Source organism: Trematomus bernacchii, unplaced genomic scaffold, assembly GCF_902827165.1.
Source record: "Trematomus bernacchii unplaced genomic scaffold, fTreBer1.1, whole genome shotgun sequence".
NCBI classification, from domain to species: Eukaryota; Metazoa; Chordata; class Actinopteri; order Perciformes; family Nototheniidae; genus Trematomus; species Trematomus bernacchii.
In genome coordinates, this window is record NW_022987720.1 from 21,521,908 (window position 1) to 21,540,444 (window position 18,537).

General features: G+C 40.7%; 1 protein-coding gene across 1 annotated transcript in view; it reads left to right on the plus strand.

Moving 5' to 3' along the window:
• baiap2l1b (BAR/IMD domain containing adaptor protein 2 like 1b) overlaps positions 1–18,537 on the plus strand; it is a 32,632-nt gene that overhangs the window by 10,695 nt on the left and 3,400 nt on the right. Inside the window, exons 5-12 of the mRNA XM_034142534.1 lie at positions 681–752; positions 1,356–1,490; positions 7,392–7,544; positions 8,294–8,449; positions 9,725–9,839; positions 10,668–10,884; positions 14,154–14,216; positions 15,896–16,118. Of these exons, the coding sequence (XP_033998425.1) occupies positions 681–752; positions 1,356–1,490; positions 7,392–7,544; positions 8,294–8,449; positions 9,725–9,839; positions 10,668–10,884; positions 14,154–14,216; positions 15,896–16,118 (1,134 nt within the window). The remainder of the gene's footprint in view (positions 1–680; positions 753–1,355; positions 1,491–7,391; positions 7,545–8,293; positions 8,450–9,724; positions 9,840–10,667; positions 10,885–14,153; positions 14,217–15,895; positions 16,119–18,537) is intronic.

Here is an 18,537-nt window from a genome sequence, read left to right on the forward strand (position 1 = left end):
GAGTTCAAAACTCTAAACCGTCAAGCTACATTCTTTCTAAATTAAATTTTCAAGATTTATAAAAAATATGTTCAAGTGTTACAAGTTTGAAGGTTAACAGGTGTAAAAAAGTACCAGCTGTAAATCAGTCGGTTCAATACAAGCAATATGAAAATACACATTGTAGTTTAAGGTTTAAAAAAAAAACAAAATACTTTTCCTGCTTTTTAAAAAGCTGAAAAAAGAACTGACAAAATAAACTACAGATGCAGCGGCACGAAGCTCTCCCTTTTCAGTGCTTTTTATTTGTGTTTCCGTCCTTATGTCCTTATAAGATTCAGAGTCTCTTTTAATCAGGTAACCAGAGTTCTTCTTATCTTGGAACTTCTATTGCAACTTAACTTTCCTCCAACATCCTCTCAAATCACATGATCTTGTGGGACATCTGAAGAATCTCAAGCTATAGAAAACAGTTTTGCCAAAAGTGCTTTGCCACCCTCACACTAACGAGAAGAGCACGAGAAAAGGGAGAAAGTGAAAAGTCTGTGGGCTTTCCCACGCTTTGTATCTGACTCATTCATAAGCGCAACCTCGGACTTGGCTCTCAAACTGACAAACTATCTCACCTCTTCCTCCCATCAAGTGTCTAATCACAGTTTGCCTTCTTCCCCTCTTGGCTCCCTCCTCCCCCTCGCCTGAAGTTTAAGAGGTTCCACAGGGAGATAATATCCGAGCTGGAGAGAAAGACTGACATGGACGTCAAATACATGACAGTGAGTGGTCTCTGTGCGTCTGTGTGTGTGTGTGTGTGTGTGTGTGTGTGTGTGTGTGTGTGTGTGTGTGGCTGTTTGAGTGTTCTTGGCAGCAGCTCTCTATCCATATCTCTCATGACTGCTAAACTCCTGTGAAGCTTCTTCACCTTCATAGGTTTATAGCAGTCTGTTGACAGCTCACATATGTATTTATTATTACTAGCAGTATTTTATTCCACTGCACTGTACTTATGTCTGCATTTTCTTGCACATTGGTTACTTATATGATTGTCTTGCACTATTTTATTTCTAGTTCTTTTTCTTCTTGCACTATTTTCATTGTTTTATGTCTTTTTTTATACTTTTATTGCGCCATTGGAGGAGACTTAAGGTTTTCATTGCCAAAACAACACGAGCTATTGTTCATGTAACAATAAATCATGTGAATTATTCGAATCCTTGTATAATGAGACTACCATATAAAGTATTTGTATATACTGTTTGTTTAGTTTTTGCTGTCTAGTACATTTTCAAAAACATAGATGACCTTCTCACCAAATCCTTAGACATTTGTATATTGGTATACATGTTTTTGAATTCACATGTGTCTCTCCTCTGCGCCAGGCCACGTTTAAGAGGTACCAGATAGAGCACAAGATGAAGCAGGACTCTCTGGAGAGGTCGCAGTCAGACCTGAAGAAGCTGAGGAGGAAGAGTCAAGGAAAGAACGCCAACAAGTACGAGAGCAAGGAGAGCGAGGTGAGACAGACGAGACACACAGACAGACACGTGACATTTCATACCTGAAGCTGACAGGCACACACACACACACACACACACACACACACACACACACACACACACACACACACACACACACACACACACACACACACAGACACACAGACGTCTTCATATGATCATAGACATAACTGCACAGACACACTCATTCACAAACCTTGACACCTGAGAAGCAAGGCAGTGTAACAGTAGTGCCAAGTGTTCTTCTGTGCAGCCATGCAGGAGAAGATCTGTTTGTTGTTGGCTTCTTTTGTCTGCTGCACGAATACACCCGCATGCAATTCTCTCTCACACCACCTCACTTCACCCGCACTCTCTCTGATAAAAGTACACACACAAACACACACACGTGCACCAACAAGCATTCAAACAAGAGAGCATGTTGAAATGGGACCAGTGCTGCTGGAGATACACCACTGTATACAAACGTATCAATTATTTGCAAAGATAGAACAGCTGTCCTCGACTTATCTACAAATCAATGAGTTGATTTCATTAAAAGTCCTCTCTAAAATATCTCTACAAGATATTCTCATTGGTTTCTTAGAAATTACTCATTCGGCATGAAAATGATAAAACAAATAACTAAGGCCAAATTGATAATGTCTAGAACTTAAGTTTGTCAAACTATTTTCATCTAGCCCTCTCTGTATTCAAATGTACACAGGCATTGATGCACTAAAAAAAGAAATGTTTGGTCTTACTTATGTCTTTTGTCCCAATCTGTTTGTAATATGTAGCTTTGGAAATAAGTTACTAAGATTTTGTCTTTGTTAAATCTGTGTTTTACTCAATTAATCACTTCTTAAGTCTTTACAGTCACCTAAAGATGGCATAACGGGCCGTCTCCACGGCAGCGTTAAAAAAATCTTGGAGGTGGGCGTATCTGAAGCTTGAGGATTTTTTGCGAGCAACCAATCACATGAATCTCCCGCCCGCGACATACGAAGCAAAAAAGCCCGAAGTAAACTGGATATAAACTCCCCAAAACAGGCGAAAACCTACCACTGTCTCTGCCACCTCCCTCCATGCCTGGCTCCTCCGGTTTATATCCCGGTAGGTCTGGTCATAAAGCACCGGGTGATTGATTCGCTACCGCTAATTTCTCCTCCATTTTTTGGAATATGAGGAAATGACCTGCGGTATTTCTCTCCCAGCATACACGCCGTTTGATTGGCTAGAGCTTGAACTGTCAGATTTGCGTACACGGGATTTGATTGGCTGACGCTTCCACCTCAGCCTCAAAAGTTGAACATTGCTCAACTTTGGATCTTGAAAATCCTGAGAATCTCCGCTCGCCTGCCCACAATGCATTTCGGCGAAAGCGAAAAAAAGTGACGTCACCCCATTCAAAGTGAATGGGCAGAAGCGTTTCAAGATTTTTTAACGCTTGTGTGTGTGTGTGTGTGTGTGTGTGTGTGTGTGTGTGTGTGTGTGTGTGTGTGTGTGTGTGTGTGTGTGTGTGTGTGTGTGTGTGTGTGTGTGTGTGTGTGTGTGTGTGTGTGTGTGTGTGTGTGTGTGTGTGTGTGTGTGTGTGTGTGTGTGTGTGTGTGTGTGTGTGTGTGTGTGTGTGTGTGTGGTGTGTGTGTGTGTGTGTGTGTGTGTGTGTGTGTGTGTGTGTGTGTGTGTGTGTGTGTGTGTGTGTGTGTGTGTGTGTGTGTGTGTGTGTGTGTGTGTGTGTGTGTGTGTGTGTGTGTGTGTGTGTGTGTGTGTGTGTGTGTGTGTGTGTGTGTGTGTGTGTGTGTGTGTGTGTGTGACATGGTCCACCTCTGCGCTGCACAGTAAAAGTGAGACACAGGAAGAGAGAAACAACCAAAAAGCAATTACACGAGGAATGATATCGCCAATATAGTTTTATTGCAGCTTTAACCTTCTACAAAGACTTTGATGTATTATATCCCATAAAAAAAATCCCTTTCTCCAGGTATATAGACTGACTTACATGATTGAGCTGTAACTTTTCATGCATGCTATAAACTAGAGCTGAAGTGATTGGTCAATAAATCAATTATCTGATCGACAGATACAAGGTCCCTTTCAAGCATTAATATCAAAGGAATGCAAAACGTTCCTGAGTTTCAGCTCAAATCAGATGGAAAGATATTTTATAGATGCCAAGGGAAGTTAAGACATCCTCATAAGACACATAAAACATACTGAGACACACATGAATAAAGAATAACCCGTGAGGAGAAAAAGTGCAGGAGTGATAGCCTCCCGGATTACTGCAGACAGCTGTCACTATCATAAATGTTAAGATTTGCTGCTTTTCTTAGTGTCATATATCATAGTATGTAAATAGAGAAACTTTTCTTCATTTCGCTTTTGGTCATAAAAAACATCAATGTATTGATTAATAATTTTTTAAGAAAATAAATCGGAGTACTTGAGAATTACAGAGTAGCAGACCTAATGGTGGTGATTTGAGCAAATATTGTCATTGCATATAAATAAGTGTTAAAACAACTGAGGTGGTTGCAGAAGATGAAATATATTTTACATGTTTTACATGAAATTTGAAAATACAGTGAACTCTTTGTTCCTTACAAATCAAAGGCTTCCTCACTCCTTTCTCCAGTATTCTTCTCTTTAAGCTTTTTCATTCCTTTGTCGTATTAAGGATCCACAAGCCTTTCCCATTTAACATATTGCTACTTCACCTTGTTGTGTGTCTGCCTCAACTTCCAAACAAGACATGAGTTTGTTCTCATGTATCTGATTTATCGTTTGGGGGTTTTCCCCCCCCTGTAGTGAGTTATATAGGTTTTCGCCTGAAACGCCTCCATTGGACTCCTTTGTGTGCTCCGTAACCGCATGACATCAAGATGTATCACCCGTGCTTCTATTGGCTAGCGCTCAAACACATTGTACGTGATAGGCTAAGGGGCAGGACATATCTTAGTGGTTGATCAATCACAATAGAGCTGGCCAGCTAACCAATCAGAGCAGACATGGCTCTGGTTTCAGACAGAGGGTGAAAAGAGGTGCTGCAGCATAGGCTGTATGAGGAACATAAAGGGCTTTTTGAACATTAAAGCAGGTAAACATGTCACAGTAGGCAAAAAACACAAATACGAACCTGAAAAGGAGCAGAATAGGGCTCCTTTGAAGCCAGGTATTAGGGTTTAGACACCAACAGACAGAGACAGACTGACAGAGAGGGTGTCAGGGCTGAGAGGCAGGAGTTTACAGCAACAGGGGATTCACCAGACACCAAAGACATTTCAAAATAAAAGAATGAAAGCAGACAGGATTTATAAAAAAAAGAGAGAGTGCTGTCACAACTGACAAACAATTGATTTGAGGACGCTTTAAAGCAAACGCTTACTCTTGAAATAACAAAAGATAGAGATGTTTATCAAGGCTCTTACGTGTCAAACAGGGAACGTGTGATTTGCTGTTTTGTTTATAAATCCGTTTTTCTATTTATGTCTTATCTCTCTCTGTTGCCACCCTTCACACTTTCTTACTGATAGTAACACATTGTTGTCCATAGCAACAACATTGCTGCTGTGATGACAGATTCACAGAGTGATATATATGAGTGTGTGTGTGTGTGTGTGTGTGTGTCCACTCATTAGCACACATTATGCCACCCACCTCTACAGTAGTAGTGGAAAGGTATTCAATCTCTTCCCTTCTTTCTCTGTTTCTACCTTAATTACATTCCATTCAAATTATCCTAATTGCCGTGAATTGCAACATTCATATTTCTCGCCAAAACAAAACGCAAGATTAGATAGACAAATAATTAAAAGCACTTGCATGCATTTTTCAGACAATTTAGAGGGCAGTAATTCATTTATGATTGCCCTGAAGAACATCTCTATTAACTCAACTAATACGTTGGATAATTGGATATTTGGCAATCTGGTGTTTGAAATATTTTCACTGAGATAACCTGTAGATCCGTTGCAATCACAATTAATTTATCTCTCCAAGGAAAAGTATTGAAATATAGTTTTTTTACATTTATGATAAAATGTTGTTGTATTATCAGATATCCTTTGCTGCACATGTATGATTGGTATAAATAGATGTAACACAGGTCCTGGCAGTCATTTGTTCTTATCACAAAAAACATATATACAACCAATTAATTCACCAACATAACGTCAGGTAAAGATCTCAGCACAGTAAAGATCTCTGGTTTACTGTACAGCTCTCTCTCATGAACCTGATCCGCCTTCAGTGTCACACAATACGTGTCGATCACGTAATCAGTGGATGATTATGTTGCAGTACAGATTGTCTTCATAGCAGCAGGGTGACAAGAAATAATATTTATTTCAAATGCTGCTGTTCTTTGTGTAGGTGCGTTCGAATGCTTCAGAAATTTGAATCTGCTTGTTTGTTGGCGTGAAGCCACAGAGAAGCGGCTGTTATCATGGCATCAAGTTTCGAGCGAAATACCAACTGTGAATGGTCGGGCTCTTGTAAGGACTTCCTGGCATTAGAGAGACAGAATCAAATTCAGTCAGGCGGACAGACGGCACTGTTTGCACATCGATGATATCACCTCTGCTCAGGGTCACTTAGCTGTTGCCACTGAAGGCACACACAGGAGGACTCAGATAATGTTGTTTTTACAGATTATCTCTGGCTGTTTTTATAGAAATACTTCACTAGTGATGTTTTTTCTGCACTGTTTGTGAGGGCATGAAATAATGCTCTTTTGGTTGAACTTACTAACATGCTAATACCAAATGGCTACCAAATGTTAATGTGCAATGTGCTTTTGGGCTTACAGTAGGTTTACATAGTAGATGTTTTACATCAAAAAAATGCATTTTACCAACCAGGGCTTCCTGGTAAACAAAAGCCTTCAGCATGTCAGAGAGGGTGTGTGCCATTGAATCAACAACAGTTAAAGGCATGCCAGCTACAGACACTTGGATAAGGATGACAATAGGTATGTCGCATGTAGCTTTAAGAAAAAGATCAGGGACAAAGACGATTTTTCAAGAAATCCAATTATTCTGGTTTATTCCGGGGTCCTGGCTGTATTACGTATGAATAATTTTGGAAAGAAATGCATTTTTTTTATGTGCACAAGTGGTTAGAAAATCATCATAAATGCATTGCATTGGCCAACATTCAAATCCACTCAATAGCTTTATGCTAGTAAATTAAGCAAACACTCACAAAAGGCCCTTAATAATAATCGTACAGTAATACATAATGGTTGCTTTTCTTCTTGAAACCACTCTTCTGAGATCAGTTCACTCATATCTACATATACTTAAAGGTGGGGTAGGTCATTTTGGCCGGCTAAAATGATTGGTCGTGCTTTTTACAGCGCTACAGATTAAATTTGTTTATGTATTTATTGTCAAAGCATTTAATATATTCATTGCTATCGGGATGTTAAGAGCATTCCATGGAATATAACAAAAAGTGTTTCTGAAATAAATGACATACCCCACCTTTAAGTAATGTTACTTGAAATCAGTGTGTATGAAGCTTTATTGTTTTGATTCTTTAATCACAAAATACAAATATCAAATCAAAGCTTATAATAAAGAAGAAGAATACAAAAAAGGGACACACACCAGTGTAAGATATATGCTGTCCCCTTTTCCTCTCCTTCCTTTCACTGAACACCAGGCGCAGCCTAATCTATCAATACAGTAAACTCCTGTCCAATCACACCTCCCCCTGCAGGAGAGAGATTAGGACATCAGAAAGGAGCCCTGCTCATGTCACTCGCGGCTGCTCATGTCACTTGTTGGCTGTGTGTACACATCAGCAGTGAGAGGACTTACAGCTCTGTCGTCGGAGATAAGACACAACAAAAGACAAACCAATTGATTTGGATCCATTGAACTTGACTTGTATTTGTGGTTTGTTTGTTTTCAGTGCCTGGAAACGTTGACAAGCCGTCAGATGGACATGCAGCTGTTCATCGCAGACGGCTGTAAGGAGGCTCTGCTGGAGGAGAAGAGACGCTTCTGTTTCCTGGTGGACAAACACTGCCTGTTCTCCTACCAGTACGCCTCCTTCCATGAGAAGGTACTCCTCCTCTCATTATGTCACAGTGGAGTTAAGCTATATTTATGTTAGACTTAATGTGGGGTTGAATTGATGAGGTCAAATATATCTCCCAAATAGTAACTTTAAGTATATCACATTGTACCTTACAGAGGCAAGGCAAGTTTATTTATATAGCACCTTTCAACACAAGGCAATTCAAAGTGCTTTACAAAAATGAAAGACATTAAGAGCATTAAGAAACATATTATAAAATGGCATTTAAAAACACTCATTTAAAAGCAAAGATAATAAAACATGAATACCAAAGGTACTTGAATAAAAGTTACAGTGCAGTGTGAGACACACATCTGACATGTTTAGGTCTGACTCTCAATCATTGCTAACTTTTTAGCAGAAATAGTTTTCTTTGACCTCACTGTCTTCGTTATTTCAAGTGTTTCATGCTAAACGAACCCCCCTTTGGAAAATTCTAGTCTGCAACCCAGTATTCCGAAAATTCTACGGATCCTGGCCATATTTGTGTAGCATCTAAAATGAATTTGCTCCCAAACATTCATGTGGCTTGCTAGTTTTGGACCCCATCTGTACAGAGAAAACATTCAACAGTTTACAATCTAACCAAAACATCACGTTAACACATTTATTCCTAAATCTAAAATATACTTGCCTTGCCATGCCTTATGTTTCCATAGCAATGAAAATGTGTGCAAATGTGCTGCAATTACTCATGTCTTCTTTTAATATATTTCCTTGTGCCCGCTTCCCAGGCCAGAGAGATGCTGACGGCGAAGCTGAACAGCTGGCAGGACCAGTGCAGCGACTCCTCCGACATGCCGGACCGGGTCCTCACCATGATCGAGGGGCTGCGCACCCCCGTCTCCATCACGCCCATGCCCTCCCCCTCCCCGTCACGGCACAGTGTGGTAAGATGGGAGAGAGGACGGGACAGAAGAGACCGGTTTATGGGGGGAACAAAATATCTCAAGATGGACTTTTCAAAAGAGAATGTTGTTCTTTAAAGGGGACCTATCATGCAAAATGCACTTTTGTACGTCTTTTATACATGAATATGTGTCCCCGGTGTTCCAGGGAACTCACCAAGTGTCAGAAAACACAACCCTCTCTATTTTCCTCCATACCCAAATCTCTAAAAAAGGGGCTGCAACGGATCTGATAAAAACTGATCCAGATTTGAACACTGTCCTGACGTCAGGGCGGTGGCGCTACGGCTATTGGGCCAACTCCACCAATCAGGAGGAGACAGCCACGGCCATTGCCGTTCGAAAGCGCTGGAGACGCTGTAGTGCATATGCCAGGCCAGTAGATGGTGCTGTTCTCACATAATCAGCCGTTGCAAAAACAGAGCTAGAAATTGTCAAATTGAGCGAAATGAGGCATGGCTAAAATGCATGATCTGTTTGGTATTTTGAAAAAAAAAAAGTATAAATATGCCTTATATAGGTATGGTCCTACACTATATTATTCAAATATAGCATGATAGGTCCACTTTAAGATAAAGAGTTGATATAAATAACTTGCTGAAATTGAATATTTGATTTATTATTTGTAATATTTGCTTTATTAATTAAGCATAAAACAGTGAAATATGCAAATGAATGTAACCCATTATGTTTCAAATGTCAAAATTCAATAGTAATTTAAAATGAGTCGATGCTTAGATCGTGCAGGGTTGGATTTGTCAGTTTTACCAGATTGTTTAGAGAAATATTATGTAAACTAGAAAACAAAAGCAGTATTTTTGTTTCTCCTAAATTGTGGTTTGACATTCTTCAAAGTTCAGAATAATAGACGAGCTGCATCTGCTTGAAAAAGTAACAACATGTACCTGTTCTGGTTAGTTTGTTGAATGATGTGCTTCAGAGGCAATGAAAGGAAACCCTTATTTTTGATAACTTCACAGCAGTGACCTTAACTGAATGTTTCCTCTACAGGAGGAATTTTAAACAACTTGTTTTTTCAAAATGGTTTTCATAGAATCTCAGTTGATTTGACATCAGTTGGGAAAACATTTATTTGAGACGTATAAGATCACAGTGTATTTTTCGATTCTAGTGGCTTTGAGGAAGATCACACAACATTTTATGCGTGAATTATGCAGGAATGTAGGGTTCTCTTTCCTTTTCTTCGCACTGTATAAATGTAACATGCTAACGTTATCTTTGTTGTTGTTGTGGCAGAACATGTCTACTCCGCCGGCTCCTCCTCTGAAGGCTCAGACCAGTCCTCTGGCCAACATGTTCACTCAGGAGGACAACGCGCCCAGTGTCCCCAGCAGCCTCAACAACAGCATAGGTACAGTAATATGTCAGGCGAGGGTGTTCATTTTACACCTCCCTTTGTGCTTTTGTGGTTGTTAGATTGTGTTTTCAAGAGCAGACTGCACGAGGTGTCTGTTCTTTCCTGATAGCCTTTATCTTTGGGTTTCACTTTTGTCTTTGCCATTTCGCTGCCCTTTCATCACTACAGAAATCTGTTCTTGGATGATATGGTTGTATCAAAAACGTGTGTGATTTTGGTTTTAGCCATGCTTTAGAGTTGGCAATGCAGTCATGCGTGTGTGTCAGTCCACCTATTTGGTCCAGACTAAAACATCTCAACAATCACTTGGCATTAAATGTGCTACAAATATTCAAGAGTATACATTCTGAAGATGGTGGTCTTTTCTTATTTATACTTTGGTGCCACCATGAGGACGTTTTGTTGTCTTAAATTGATTTTTCTTGACAAATATTGCCATTCAGCTATGGTACAGATACTCATAGCCCCCAGAGGATGAATTGTAAACACTTGGGTCTGCAGGGCTGGGCATCATCAGGTCAAATTTCACCTTTTTCTCAGTACTTTGATTTATGACCACATACCTGCTAAACTAATGACGTGCCCCTCAGCCTCATCAGTCATTTGTGTTGATTGATATTGGCTTATTTCATTGTTGATGTCAATGGGACTAACTCAAAGCATATTTTGTATTGAATATATGCAGCAATTTGAAAGCATATGTGCATCTTGCTCTAGCACAGACTGTTAGTTTAGTCTGTTATTGTATTCTCACTGTTGCTCTCCATCCTCCCCTTTCTTCCTCCCCCCCCCCCCCCCCCCCCCCCCCCCCCCGCCCCCCAGATCACGGGAGTAGCGAGGAAAACAATCTTGCCAGGTCCATGTCCGTCGCCACCGGCCTCAACAACATGGTGAAGAGGCCTCGTGTGCGCACCATCTTCCCCCACACCGCCGGCAACAACAAAACCCTGCTCAGCTTCGACGAGGGGGACGTCATCGCCCTGCTCATCCCCGACGAGAGGGACGGCTGGATGTACGGAGAGCTGGAGAAGAGCGGGAAGTGAGTCAAACCGCACGTGTTGCATTTGTCTAAAAACAGATATATGGTACTAAAGACTGTGATTACACAAATATGAAAAGGGAAGGGGCACATGCTGTGCAAAGGGACATGATTACATACGTGATACACTGCATGTAGGTGTACCACTTACATACACCTAAATAAGGCTGTTCTTCTACTAAAGAAATTCTAAGTCTACTAACACTCGCACAAGTTTGTTCTCTTATTGATAAGTTGATATGATTCTTCACAAAAAACTCATAGACATTTTTTTCAATCGTTTGTTTCACTGTGAAGTGCTTATTACTTGCTTACAAATGTGTCATTTAGCATGGAAAAGCATTAACAATAACTAGTCGGTAAATGACCAAAATGACCAATTAGTAAACTAAGAGGGGCAGCCCTATCAAGCTCATATTTCCGGGAATATTGACAAGAAATGGTTCCTTCTTAAGTGTGAATTCACCATATTCACATATACCTCTCATGTCCTTTATCCTCTTATCATTTTGAATATGCTAGTCATGTTCCTCGGTCCTCATACCGGTCAGCTGATTGACGTGAGCTGGTCTCCTCGGTCCTGACTGGCCGATGGTCCCCGGTCTGATTCATATGCTCTCCATGCGCACATACTCGCGCTCGAGGCTCACTACCAGAGCTGGAACACTCACTGATAAGGAAATCAAAGTAAAGTATGGCCTGAGGGTGGGATGTAGGAGAGCGAGGCACCTGCACTCCCGCGCAGACAGGCACCCACCGAGCCCCCCCCCACCCCCCCACCCAGGGCTCTGATGTCTGACTTCTTAAACAGGGATTTGATCTGTGATCTCAGAAGTGGGTTTCTGAATTCAAATCATTCATCAGGTTTGATCTTTTATCACTAGCAAGGGAGAATTACCTGGCAAATGATATTTAAAAACTGATCAAGGGCAGAAAGGAAGAAGTCTGAGTTGCTTTAAGAAGCCAATCTGTCGCACAGCTAACTTTGTTCTTGCTGCTTCACCACCTGAAGGCTTAAAAAGTTTATATCATCATGTTTATCAGATCAGAGCGTCTGAAGAGGGGGGGGGGGGGGGGGGGGGGCTGCTCGTCCTGTTGGAGGTTTGCCTTTGATTGCGTCCGGGTTTCTCCATTTATCTTATAACAGCTTGGAGAGTGTTTCCCAGCAACTCGCCTGGCAACACCTACATCGATTAAGACACCCACACACACTGTGGATGGATGAGGGAGCACAGTGAGCGGAGAGATCACCAGTAATAAAATAACACACCTCAGCACTGTTTCTACAGTATGCACATTATCCCTCTTTGTTATATGATAGGTTACAATGTAACCTAAAATAGTAACAGTACTTATTAACAGTACTATGTAACCGTTACATAGTACTGTTAATAAGTACTGTTACTATTTTAATATCATCATCAAAGTAATGTAACATATTAGACTTTTTTTTCTTTTGATTATATTTGTTTGACTAATGTTTTAAACCGGGCTATAAAGGTGAAAAGTCCTTAAAATATTAACTAACAGCTGTAAGATGTATGTTTTATTTCTAATTATTTAGCAAAAGGATTATGTACATGTGTAACCCCTTTTCTCATGAAGAAATGAGGGGCAAGATGAAAATAAGGGAGGGCAATGGGAGGCCAAAACCAAATGATGAGATATTATCTCCTGCTTACTAGATACACTTTCTTCAGCCTAAAGTAAATTAATGAAAGTCTTGCTCTGCTTTGACAGGGGAAGCTCGCTCCACAAACACACACTCTCGCTTCAGCAGCAAAGATTTATTACCTGTCATCAGGCGGCTCTGCCTCTTAATGTTTCTCACCCTCAGGAGCACTCGGTCCAACAGCCGTAACTCGACATAACAATAAGCCATGTGCTAATGTGTGTCTGAACAACGATGGCAGATTCAGTGTGAACAATGGACGGATACATTTGTCTCAGTGTAGATTCATTTTAATTATTATTTTGAATGTGTGTTTAAAAAGTACACAACAACCTATCTTGGAACATTTAGTTTTGCGTGTGATTGAAGCAGGTTTCTCTTCTACCCTGCATAGTTCATCATGCTCACTTTCCCTACATGCATCTGATCCCGTTTAAACAGGTTTGTAAGAGTTTAGCCTTCCTTTCCAGGAAACTCAGAAACACCCTGATATGGGTCAGTTGTCCTTGAGCAAGGTTTTTATAAATGCCACAGTTACAGTGAACCCGTTCGCAGTGGAAAACACTTCCCTAAATAAATAAAATATAAGTGAGATTGGGTGAGGTGTATTTACCAGAAGGAGTTTTTTATCGAAGAAACACAAAGAAAAAACGCCCACCCTCAAGACAAGATGTGCAAATATTAACATTTATCCACGCAGAGGGAGAGTCTGACCCGCTACTCACTGATAACGAACAATCTTGTACCAAAACAGCACAATGACACACAGTCCTTGGTATGAGCTCGGGATAGAGAAAGATTGTGACTCATTCTTTATAAACCCTTTCATTCTCTCAGGTAAATTCCTTTAAACATGTTTTCAAGCAGAAAGAAACTATTTTTTCATCAAGGTGCGAAATTGTTGGAGCATTTTCATTTAATTAAATATTTGGACTATCTTCACATTGTTCCCTATATGGTTTGTAACTCCTCATAATGAAGTTATTTGGATGTTGAGAAACACGGACAACTTTCTGCTGTCTCTCATACTGAGGCCTCCAAAAACCTCACAGGTCTCTGAGGTGACTTTGCCTCATTTATTAAACCAGCGCAAAGATGAATTCAAGCTCTAAACAAACACTAATCGTGTGTCAGCACAGCAGCCTTGAGATAAGACCTTCACTCAAGACCTTTATTTATTCAAGGCATTGATTTCCTTTGCTTCTTATAAAAGACGACATATCAACAGTCCCAAGCCAACAGGGGAGATTTGCGGTTAGAAATCCATCAAAAAAGGATAAAGGCATTTGAAATGGTTCCCTTTGATGATCTGTTTACAAATCGGAGGCTTCTTTTCAAAAGGATGTTTTTTCTGTGATGAATTCTTGCTTTTTGCTGCCATAGTTACCTACATCCACACAGTAAAAACAACACAAGAGAGACTACAATAGCTCTAAAGAACCTAAACCATACACAATGTGGGAAAAAAAGATCATATATGTCACTGCATCGTCTGGTTAGCGGTTGCTAATCATCTGGAGAGGCGTTCAGGTTCCTGAGCAGCCTGCAGGAGGTTGGAGCTCTGATGTCATCATGCCTCTCTCTTTGTGTCTTGCAGGAGGGGCTGGTTCCCTTCATCTTACTGCCGTGCACTCTCCGAGCCTCTCGTGAATAACAACAGGTAAGGAGACCCCATGTTCCAGCTCACACACACACACACGCACACACACACACACACACACACACACACACACACACACACACACACACACACACACACACACACACACTCAAACCCACAGGTGTCATGTTGCAGGCGGCTGTATTGTTGGCAGTGCTTCCTCTGGTTACTCCTGTTAGTGATAACCTTTTAATCCTACGGGGGACTCTTCCGCTCCTCGACCTTTGACTCCTGTTGTGCTAAAGTCACATTCTCACAGTCACATTTAGCTTTATGAAACCTTTCTGTTTAAAATCATTATAGGAAAACTTAATTTATAATAACCATTTGTATATGGATTAGTTACTCCGTTTTACAATGAGTTCTTAAAGAAAACAATGTTTTTCTGGCATGCCTCTGCGCTGAATGAAGAGCGGAAAAAAGTCCTAATAAAATACATTAAATGGGGAAGCGTTAAAAAACAGAAAAAGTATATAAAAACATCAGTTTAGAAACACTCAGACAACTCTTGCAGTATTATCTAAGTCTCATTTATCCATTTGTATGCTCAATTCTTCCCAAAGATATGCTTAAAACCTCACTATTTAACACTAATAGCACAAACAGAGTGTGAAAGTGTTTAAAATAGTGAGGTTTAAGCAAAAACGTCTGTGTTTGGAAAGAAATGAGCATACAACTGGTTAAATGAGACTTATATTATACTGCATGAGTTGTGTATGAGTTTGGAGATAAGTATTTTTGTTATTAAGCTGCAATTCATCCAAACTTTCTCAATATTTAGATTCATCCTTCATTGTGGAGGAAAATAATGTTTTTTTTAAGAACTTATGTATGACCATGACATCTATGTATTTGCAATGAATCTAAAAATGGACACAAGCTCAGCAGAATCTCAGGAAACAGGATGTTTTGTGCTGATGAATACATTTTGCTGCTGACGACAGAGAGAGGGTTTCATGGAGACGACTCCATCCTTTTTCTTCAAAGAGACTAATCCCTGTTGGATACATTTATTAGATCTGAATGTGCTGCACCTCCCACAGAGAGGCTGCCAGCACACTGCTACAGAACGTTTAAACCGTAACCAGAGCTGTGGGACAAACAGCACATAAACATCCTGTCCTTTTCTCCTTAATAAGGACCCCCTACTGTTGGTTAAGTCTGTGCCCTTCGTTTAACATCATGTGTATAAGCCTAAAATCAACTTATTCTGAAACTAGAAAAAGGAGGACGCATACATGCCAGGAGACTCATGCATATTATTTAATTGAATAGTCTTATTCTACCCTTTCTTAATCTTATTCTTCTTATTCTTTATTAGGATCCCCATTAGCACTAGCATGAGCATTGGCTATTCTTCTTAGGTTCCTCACACACACAAAACATACATAAACATATATTAAACTAAACAGCTCATCATTTCATGCAATTTTCAATGCTATATGAAGTGAAAACTAAAATGGTCACCCAATTTTAGCCATCATAAGGCCAAACAAAAAAATACAAATAATTGTGCATAATAATAATAATAATACATACCCACAGGCACAGTTACATTTGACTCCATAATACTGAGATCATTGTTGTATCTATTCCCGTTCTTCTTCCTCTCCTTCCACTCTTTCTTTCATCCCTTCTTCTCCTTCATATAACCGTGGTCTCTTATGGTCTTCCTCCAGTGTGTCTGCTGCCCCGTTCCGCAGCAGAAGCGTGGTCAACCTCCACCATCAGGACTCGGAGACGGACGATGCGACCATGGTGCTCCCCCCGGCGGACTACAGCGACACCGCGCAGCGAAACGCCACCAAGAACAACATCAGCCCCCTCGCCACAAACAACAACAACCACCAGCACTCCCCCACGCCCTCCGCAGCCTCCTCCACCTCCTCGTCCGATCACACGGTCAGTACGCGTTGCATTTATCTCACATTTCATTAGGTCTAAATCAGAAACAATTATTTATCCCAGGGGAAATGTGGTTTTGTGACACTTGTTCCAATTTAGAATGAAATAACATATAAGACAAATAAAATGAAATAAAAGGAATATTAATATGTTCATATCAGAATGTGCAAACTAAATTTAAATATTGAAAAGAAGTTAAGTGCCAACATATTGTCCCAAAGTTAGGTTAGTTAGGTTGGGCTCTACCTTTTAAAAATGATTATTCTTAGATATTTAATAAGCCCAAAAAACTGACCTACTGTCAGCCAGACCGCTCTGTAATGTCCTGATGGAGAACTGTGTGTGTGTGTGTGTGTGTGTGTGTGTGTGTGTGTGTGTGTGTGTGTGTGTGTGTGTGTGTGTGTGTGTGTGTGTGTGTGTGTGTGTGTGTGTGTGTGTGTGTGTGTGTGTGTGTGTGTGTGTGTGTGTGTGTGTGTGTGTGTGTGTGTGTGTGTGTGTGTGTGTGTGTGTGTGTGTGTGTGTGTGTGTGTGTGTGTGTGTGTGTGTGTGTGTGTGTGTGTGTGTGTGTGTGTGTGTGTGTGTGTGTGTGTGTGTGTGTGTGTGTGTGTGTGTGTGTGTGTGTGTGTGTGTGTGTGTGTGTGTGTGTGTGTGTGTGTGTGTGTGTGTGTGTGTGTGTGTGTGTGTGTGTGTGTGTGTGTGTGTGTGTGTGTGTGTGTGTGTGTGTGTGTGTGTGTGTGTGTGTGTGTGTGTGTGTGTGTGTGTGTGTGTGTGTGTGTGTGTGTGTGTGTGTGTGGTTAGATAAGCTTTGTACTGTATCTCTGCTTGGAAACCTGACCACACTCTGACACACAATAAAACATATGTTATTAGGACTCAGGGGCAGTTCTGACTTCTGTGGTTTAGATATGTCATGAACAAGTGGTTATTCTGGGTATTATTAGTCTCTGCTTGTACAAACTAATCACACATGTATTATGAATATATTTCATGTTTGAAAAGCTAACTAAAGTAGGGATTTTCCTAGCTCAATATGAGGCAAAGATGGTGCCTTATTGTGGAGAATAGCTCCTGTATTGTATATAAAGAAAGCAGTTTGTTTACCTTTATTATATGTGAGGTTTATATTGCTAGAAACTTCAAAAAGCGCCTTAACTTAACGGCTTACTTGTATGACCTTAAATCAGGTTGTTTAAAAACGTTAAAGTGTCTGTAGGTGTAAAACAAACATGCTTGTCTGTGTGTTGGCCTCGTGAAGGCAAGCTGCTGTATCCGGGTGATAACATGCCAGCCTCTCTCCCAGGGCATTATGGGTCCTTTCCAGCCCCCCCCCATGACCCTGAACAGGACATGTAGTTATAGAAACAAGAAGGATGTATTTTAACTCTACTTAGATTGCCAGAAAGACCAACTGTAGAATAAGAAAGACAGAGAAACAAAGAAAACAAGTGTTAGAAATGTGGTGTAAAAGATACTCCAGGCTTTAATCCAGGAAATATATCTTTTATTTGTTTAATTGCTATCCAAGATTCACCCGTACATGGTTGTAAGGGATGGATAAAGAGCCTGAGTAGAGCACGTTTGTTTCCTTTGTCACAATAATCCTGGTGTGCTGATAATAAGCCATCACGAGGCAGGGACATGGGGACAGAGGGGAGAGCAGAATTGTAGTCTCTCATATTGATGAAGCTCTCTTTATCTCAGTATCAGATGGTTTTGAATATGTCACACAATGGTAAGACAGAATGTTCACTTACCATATTATATAATATTATTATGTCAGCCACCTCTCATTCCAACTTGGCTATATTCATAACTCTACAAATGTTCTCTCGTTTGCAAAATATGCAAAGCGTCAACCAAAGTTGTGGTTTTCCCACTGTGAAAGCTTTTGTAGTTCCTCCCTGCTGCCTACATGTAAATATGATGTGGCTCGTCAGAGTCAGACAAACATACACACACACACACACACTGCTTTACACAACATGACACAGGCAGAAATACTGTGTGTGTGTGTGTGTGTGTGTGTGTGTGTGTGTGTGTGTGTGTGTGTGTGTGTGTGTGTGTGTGTGTGTGTGTTGTGTGTGTGTGTGTGTGTGTGTTGGTGTGTGTGTGTGTGTGTGTGTGTGTGTGTGTGTGGTGTGTGTGTGTGTGTGTGTGTGTGTGTGTGTGTGTGTGTGTGTGTGTGTGTGTGTGTGTGTGTGTGTGTGGTGTGTGTGTGTGTGTGTGTGTGTGTGTGTGTGTGTGTGTGTGTGTGTGTGTGTGTGTGTGTGTGGTGTGGTGTGTGTGTGTGTGGTGTGTGTGTGTGTGTGTGTGTGTGTGTGTGTGTGTGTGTGTGTGAAAACCCGACACCCAGCTCCCCCTTCATCCCGCTCTTTCAGTTTCTCAAGTCTCTGTTTGTCTATTTATATCCACCTCT